This window comes from Triticum aestivum, chromosome 7B, assembly GCF_018294505.1.
Source record: "Triticum aestivum cultivar Chinese Spring chromosome 7B, IWGSC CS RefSeq v2.1, whole genome shotgun sequence".
In the NCBI taxonomy this organism is placed as follows: Eukaryota; Viridiplantae; Streptophyta; class Magnoliopsida; order Poales; family Poaceae; genus Triticum; species Triticum aestivum.
Window position 1 is genome coordinate 634,101 of NC_057813.1, and position 7,810 is coordinate 641,910.

At 48.2% G+C, this 7,810-nt stretch overlaps 1 protein-coding gene across 1 annotated transcript; it reads left to right on the forward strand.

Moving 5' to 3' along the window:
* The first annotated feature begins 3,468 nt into the window (after positions 1–3,468).
* Positions 3,469–5,628, forward strand: LOC123160467 (heavy metal-associated isoprenylated plant protein 9). The gene is made up of 2 exons (XM_044578283.1): positions 3,469–3,959; positions 4,089–5,628. Exons 1-2 carry the CDS (start codon positions 3,936–3,938, stop codon positions 5,304–5,306), a joined length of 1,242 nt encoding a protein of 413 aa, XP_044434218.1. The 5' UTR covers positions 3,469–3,935; the 3' UTR covers positions 5,307–5,628.
* The last annotated feature ends 2,182 nt before the right edge of the window (positions 5,629–7,810 follow it).

A 7,810-nucleotide genomic window follows, 5' to 3' on the forward strand; every position in this document is an offset into this window, starting at 1 on the left:
CACTGGCATCATAATGAACTTCCGCTTCATGCACAACCAAGGAGGAAGGTTATACAAACATAGAGTCACAGGCCAGTTGCTATGGTTGCTGCTCTGCTCCCCAAAAGGATTAATGCCATCTGCGCTTAGACCAAACCATACGCTCCTTGCGTCATCTGCAAACTCCTTCCCGTACTTTCTTTCGATTTTTCTCCACTGCGACCCGTCAGCGGGTACTCTCAACTTTCCGTCTTTCTTACGGTCTTCTCTGTGCCATCGCATCGCCTTGGCATGCTCTTTGTTTTGGAACAAACGTTTCAACCGTGGTATTATAGGAGCATACCACATCACCTTGGCAGGAATCTTCTTCCTGGGGCGCTCGCCCTCGACATCACCAGGGTCATCGCGGCTGATCTTATAGCACAATGCATCACATAACGGGCAAGCGTTCAAATCCTCGTACTCACCGCGGTAGAGGATGCAATCATTAGGGCATGCATGTATCTTCTGCACCTCTAACCCTAGAGGGCAGACAGCCTTCTTTGCTTCGTACGTACTCTCGGGCAATTCGTTGTCCTTTGGAAGCATATCCTTTATCATTACCAGCAACTTTCCAAATCCCTTGTCAGATACACCATTCTCTGTCTTCCATTGCAGCAATTCCAGTGTGGTGCCCAGCTTTTTCTTGTCACCTACGCAATTCGGGTACAACAATTTTTTGTGATCCTCTAACATGCGCTGCAACTTCTTCTTCTCCAAATCACTTGCGCAGTTTCTCTTTGCATCGGCAATGGCCCGACCTAGATCATCAACGGGCTCATCTGATGCCTCTTCTTCAGCTTCTTCCCGCATTGCCGGCTCAGCTTCTTCCCTCATTACCGGCTCAGTTTCTTCCCCCATTGTTGTATCATCGTATTCAGGGAACCCATGGCCAGGATAGCTGTCGTCGTCCTCTTCTTCTTCATTGTCTTCCATCATAAGCCCTCTTTCTCCGTGCTTGGTCCAAACATTATAGTGAGGCATGAAACCTGACTTAAACAGGTGGACGTGAATGGTTCTTGACGTAGAGTAATTGTGACCATTCTTACAGCCAGCACATGGACAAGGCATAAAACCATCCGCCCGCTTGTTTGCCTCAGCCGCAAGCAGAAAAGTATGCACGCCCTCAACGAACTGGGGAGAGCATCGGTCATCGTACATCCGTTGCCGGCTCATCTTCATTACACAACACCGAATAGACCAAATTAATACAAGTTCATACATAAAGTTCATACAACACTTAAATGCAACAAACAAATAACTCTCTAGCTAAAGCATTTAAATGCAACAACAAATGCGATCAAGATCGCAACTAAGGTAACAATGGATCCAACAGCATAGTGATACCAAGCCTCACTATCGATGGCATATTTTCTAATCTTTCTAATCTTCAAGCGCATTTTCTCCATCTTGATCGTGTGATCATCGACGACATCGGCAACATGCAACTCCAATTCCATCTTCTCCCCCTCAATTCTTTTCAATTTTTCTTTCAAGTACTCGTTTTCTCTTTCAACTAAATTTAACCTCTCGACAATAGGGTCGGTTGGAATTTCCGGTTCACATACCTTCTAGAAAAAAAATTCTATGTCAACTTGATGGGCATAATTTGTCATAAACACGAAATGCAACTAGTTTTAAAAGAGAATATATATACCACATCCGAATCATAACAAGGACGAGGGCCGACGGGGACGGATATCAAAACCATGGCACTATATGTATAACAAACAACGTACGGGTAAGATAATTATATGAGTAACTATATATCCAAATTACACAAACATCAATTTTTATATAAAATTTCATGAACAAGAGGCTCACCACAAGGTGGTGCCGGCGACGGGACGGTGCGGCCGATCAACGGTGGTTACGACGGAGATTTAGAAGGCACTAAGTAAACCACACCTACATATGCAAACTAAGTGTTATTTTTGACCTCAAATTGCATATAAATCAAATACTAACACACACACACACACACACACACACACACACACACACACACACACACACACACATATATATATATATATATATATATATATATATATATATATATATATCCTCCGAAATTACTAAACTCACAAATTAATCACTATATAAAGCATTGCAAGAGCTAATCTAGCAATGAGAGATGAAAGGACAAAGTTGCTAACCTTTGTAATCATTTGAATGGATGGGGGCCTTCAAATCTTGACAAATTTTGGGCAAAATGTGTGATGAGCTCGAGAGGAAGAGGGGAAGAACAAAGAGAGGAGAGGGGAAAGGGGAAGAACAGAGCGAGCTCGAGTGGACGAAGGGTTTATGTAGGACGACCTTTAGTACCGGTTCGTGCCAAGAACCGGTACTAAAGGGGCTGGAGGAGCCCCAGTCTGACAACATCCTGCCACCACTCTCATTAGTACCGGTTCGTGGCACGAACCGGTGCTAAAGGTTCGCCACGAACTGATACTAATGAAAGCGGCCCCGCTAGTTGTTGGAACCGGCACTAATGTATACATTAGTACCGGCTCAAATACAAACCGACACTAGTGTGCTTCACGTTTGACCCTTTTTCTACTAGTGGAAGACAAGAAAAGAGAAGAGGCTACCAACCCCAACAAGTAGAAGGGGGGCATGCATCTCTCTGTTTTCAGCATACCTGCTGCTAGTTCCAAGTTTAGGACTAGATAGATATGTCGTCTACCATCTCGATCGATCGATTGATACCAATCTCAAGACACGATCGATGTTGGATGCATGTGTGGGTAATTTTACTACTCCGCCGGGCGCCGGCCGGTCTTGCTCTCCTCTGTTGCATGGATCGGATGGACTAGCTAGTCTATTCTAGTAGATGAGACGAGTTGAAGGGTGGGTCCCTATACAAGCGTGCCAATCCGGGTGGACGGAATCTCCTATCTCTCCATAGTCCATACATAGATAGATATAGATGTACAAGTACGTACTATGTATTTGTACACCAATGTATGTATATACATTTGCTCTTGCTTGCAGCACTTGCATAACTCTCTGGTCTTTGCTCTCCACGTGTACGTAGAGTAGTACGTGTACTACTGGATACTACGTAGGTATAAGGGGAGTATCTAGCCGAGAGAGAGAGATTGAGATGTAGACATGTAGTATAGGTCGCCCGCACAACAATGCAATGCAAAAGCAGCAGCTGGTACACTAGCTACGAATATACTCATCAACTTACTAAAGAAAACATAAAGATATTCTTGGACCGATGATGCTAGAAAGACGACTAGCAGAGTAGTTGCGTGCATGTGGGTGCTGCATACTACTCCCTCGGTTCCAAAATAGATGACCCAACTTTATACTAACTTTAGTATAAAGTTGGGTCATCTATTTTAGAACGGAGGGAGTACTACAGTATATCTATATATTAGTATCATATGGATGGATGTGGAATCCTCCCTCACGTAGTAGTATATCTTGTAGTATTATTTTATGCAGTTGGTACATGCATGCACATTCGTCTAATTATTCTCATCACCAAGTACTAGTACCACTAGTACTACACTAGTCCAGTCCTTGTTTGTTTGCTAGCTACTCCATCTCCAACTCCATGCACACCGGCCGGAATAGTAGTAGTACATCTATCAATCGATCGATCATCGTCACCGCCCCGTCATTCATTCATTTGGAATGTAGCCACCTACCTTTGAATTTCTTCGGGGATCCCTTCCATATGCTTCTGCTTCTGTTCTGAGTAGCACTATAAGTTGGACGGACCTCCTGCCTCCACACCCCAAGCTAGCCTTGCTCATCTCATTCCCTCCCTTGTGCCTCTAGCAACTCAATTCCATTTACGTTTGCATTTGCATCTTGCATTCACTACTACCTCAACACTTACCACTCCACCCTAGCTAAGCTAGCTTCACCTCCAACACAAAATCATCAATTGCATCACCATGGGCGAGCAAGTAGCCACCAAGGTACGTAATTAACTAACTACACAACCCCTAATCTTTCCATCATATACTGTATTTGTTACTTGCTCCCTGCTGTGACCAATTTGCACAACGTACTAAGTCCATCTCCAAATTTATCCTCCCCTGGTGCAGGAGGAGGCCAACAACAAGGAAGCATCGCCTGCACCCGCCGCCGCACCCCAAGCTGCGCCTGCACCGGCACCGGCAGAGGAGAAGAAGGATGAAGCAGCACCACCACCAGCCGACCAAGACCCAAACAAGGAGGAACCACCAGCTGACCCACCGTCCCCTCCGCCGCCGGTGCCGGTGATCCTGGGCGTCGAGCTGCACTGCACGGGCTGCGCCAAGCGGATCAGGCGCTCCCTGCTCCGCTGCAAGGGCGTCGAGGCCGTCCACGTCGACATGCCCGCCAACCAGGTCACCATCAAGGGCGCCGTCGACCCGCAGGCCCTCTGCGACCGCCTCCACGCCAAGACCAAGCGCGACGCCACCCTCATCTCGCCTTTACCGCCGCCCCCTCCCCCCGAGGGCGAGGAGCCTGCGCCGCCCCCTCCCCCGCCGGCGCCGCTCGTCAGCGAGGCCCGCACCGTGGAGCTGCTCGTCAACATGCACTGCGAGGCCTGCGCGCAGCAGCTGCAGACCAAGATGATGAAGATGAAGGGGGTGGTGAGTGCCCAGACGGACCTCGCGGCCGGCAGGCTCACCCTCAGTACCACCGTGCAGGATGACAAGATTGTAGAGTACATCCACCGACGGACTGGGAAGATCGCCTCCGTCGTGCCGCCGCCGTCTCTGGAGCCGCCCAAGGAGGAGGAGCCACCCGCTGCTGCTGCGGAGCCCAGCAAGGAGGAAGCACCAGCCGACGCCGACGGCAAGAAAGAAGAGGCCGGCGAGAACAAGCCGGCTGAAGACGGCAAAGCTGCTGCAGAGGCCGGAGAGGAGAAGAAGGAAGGTGGTGGTGGTGCCGGCGAGGAGGACCAGAAGCCGGGGAAGCAAGAAGGTGTGGCGGTGGACGGCTTCCCGCCGGAGGAGATGATGAAGCGGATGGTTTACTGGCCCTACGGCGGCGCACCAGGCGGCGGCATCCACTACAAGCTGCACCCGGCCGACGCCGAGGAGGCCATGATGGCCAGGAGGATGGCCATGCACGCCATGCCGCCGCCGCCGCACCACCACCACCACAACCCCTACGCCATGACCATGATGCACCAGCAGTGGGCGCCTCCACCGCCGCCGCCACCTCCGGGCATGCCGATGTACAACAGCTACAACTACGGCAGCAGCTACATGATGGAGCGGCCGCCGCAGATGTTCAGCGACGAGAACCCCAACGCATGCGTCATCTCCTAGTCCTAGCTATCTCGGATCACCACATGGGCCCATGGCACGGATATGAGCTGAGCATGTGAGCTTGGCCGGATTATTGGACCATCCTCCATATACATTTCTATACTCCGATTATATACTGCTGCGCAATTATAAGCAGTAGTTATTGTACTGCTATTAGCTACGAAATTAAAGGACATTGGTCACGCTTGTAAGATCGATCGATGAGGATGTTAAGTATAGTATATACACCAATCCAAAAATCAATGGATCGCCCTACTTTTAGTTTGCGAACAATTCAATGTATATTTTCTTGATTATGTCTCAGTCCATGCTATATTCGTTTGATCTTGTATGAAGATTTGTGCAAAATTTTCTTCTAGTTTTTCCTTTTCCTCTTGTATACTATGACATTTGACTAAGACTTCGTTAAGTCACTGAGACATAGCCAGTAGCCACACCGAAAGAGTATATTGCAACATGATCTGGCGGTGGAAAGTTGGCAAATCCTTACTCTTCTAGCCATCCGACCTCATTCCTCCTATAAGTCCTACCCTCTCCGCCCTAATACCTCTCCTCTGCTCAACCCTGACCTGTAGCTCGGACCTCTCTCAAAAGTTGACAACTATCTAGAAAGATGCCAAATGGAGGATGAAGTGTGAGAATAACGATAGGCCCAATGTTGCAATATGCGGACGATACCCTGATTCTACTCTGAGTGGATGTTGCTCACGTGGCCAAACTATAAGCGGTGCTGGACTCCTTCATGGCGAACATTGGCCTCACCCTCAACTTTGAAAAATGAATGGTTGTTCCTCAACATCTTGCCGGAGGCGGCTGTGCATTTGGCATCGGTCTTCGGGTGTCCGGTGACTAGATTTTCGCATCAATACCTTGGGCTCCCGCTCTTCCCCCTCAATCTCCGGATCGCTGACCTTAGCACCAGATAGGTAGGGTTGACAAATGGATCACTGGGTGTTCTCATCGGCTGGCAAGCGGGCTCTTGTCGACGTTGTTCTCATTGCCCTACCCACCTATGCTATGGGGTCGCTGTAGCTTGCTGAGAGCACGCACACCACCTTTGAGAAAAGGTGTCGTGCCTTCTTATGATAAAATGACCATGGTAACTGGTGAACAGTGCAAGATTGCGTGGACAGAGGTCCGCAAGCTCAGGATCACGGTGGCCTGGGCATGTGTGATCTGTGCCTGCAGAACGCATGCCTCCTGAGGAAGCTCCCCGTCCGCATTCATGCCCCACTCTCCATGACATGGCATGTATGATTCATGGACCAAGTGTATTCACGTGATCTTTGTGACTCTGACCTCATGGACAACGGTACATGTAAGGCACTTCTGGCACTTTTGTCGTGCTTACGTGACTGCACCGTCTGTGTTGTGTGTGATGGTAAGTGACGGCGTTTTGGCATGGTCTACGGTGGGGTGAGAACATGTTGGACGCATGGTTCCTCACTCTATTCTCACACTTGGTCCGCCGCAATGCATGTATTGTGTGACATCACAGAAAACTATCAAGAGTCCCGATAGTGTGGTGCGCGCGATCGAAAGCACCAGAAGCAATCACACATGACCCGTTTATCTAGGTTCGGTCCCTCATCGTGGAGGTAGTAGCCTACTCTTGCTTGGATATGGTTGATGTATAGGTTGCCTCGTATGAGGCCGTTACAATGGAGTTGATGTGTATGCTATCGATACTAGGGTTGAGATTGGGTTTGTAAATTTCCTTGAGCTATACCTGACCTTGCCTTGTAAAGTGGAACGAGGCCTAGGGCTACACGACTTGCTAACCGAATTGGTCATACCAAACCAACTCATCATTGTTGGAAATATGCCCTAGAGGCAATAATAAAAGGATTATTATTATATTTCCTTGTTCATGATAATTGTCTTTTATTCATGCTATAATTGTGTTATCAGGAAATCGTAATACATGTGTGAATACATAGACACCAACATGTCCCTAGTAAGCCTCTAGTTGACTAGCTCGTTGATCAACAGATAGTCATGGTTTCCTGACTATGGACATTGGATGTCATTGATAACGAGATCACATCATTAGGAGAATGATGTGATGGACAAGACCCAATCCTAAACATAGCACAAGATCGTATAGTTCGTTTGCTAGAGTTTTTTCAATGTCAAGTATCTTTTCCTTAGACCATGAGATCGTGTAACTCCCGGATACCGTAGGAATGCTTTGGGTGTACCAAATGTCACAAGGTAACTGGGTGACTATAAAGGTATACTACGGGTATCTCCGAAAGTATCTATTGGGTTGACACGGATCAAGACTGGGATTTGTCACTCCGTATGACGGAGAGGTATCTCTGGGCCCACTCGGTAATGCATCATCATAATGAGCTCAAAGTGACCAAGTGTCTGGTCACGGGATCATGCATTACGGTACGAGTAAAGTGACTTGCCGGTAATGAGATTGAACGAGGTATTGGGATACCGACGATCGAATCTCGGGCAAGTAACATACCGATTGACAAAGGGAATTGTATACG

Bases quoted from the DNA above. Each gene is read 5' to 3' on its own strand.
- LOC123160467 (XM_044578283.1), top strand. From the start codon at position 3,936: ATGGGCGAGCAAGTAGCCACCAAG. The intron at 3,960-4,088 runs GTACGTAATTAA...CCCCTGGTGCAG, and splicing joins GCGAGCAAGTAGCCACCAAG to GAGGAGGCCAACAACAAGGA.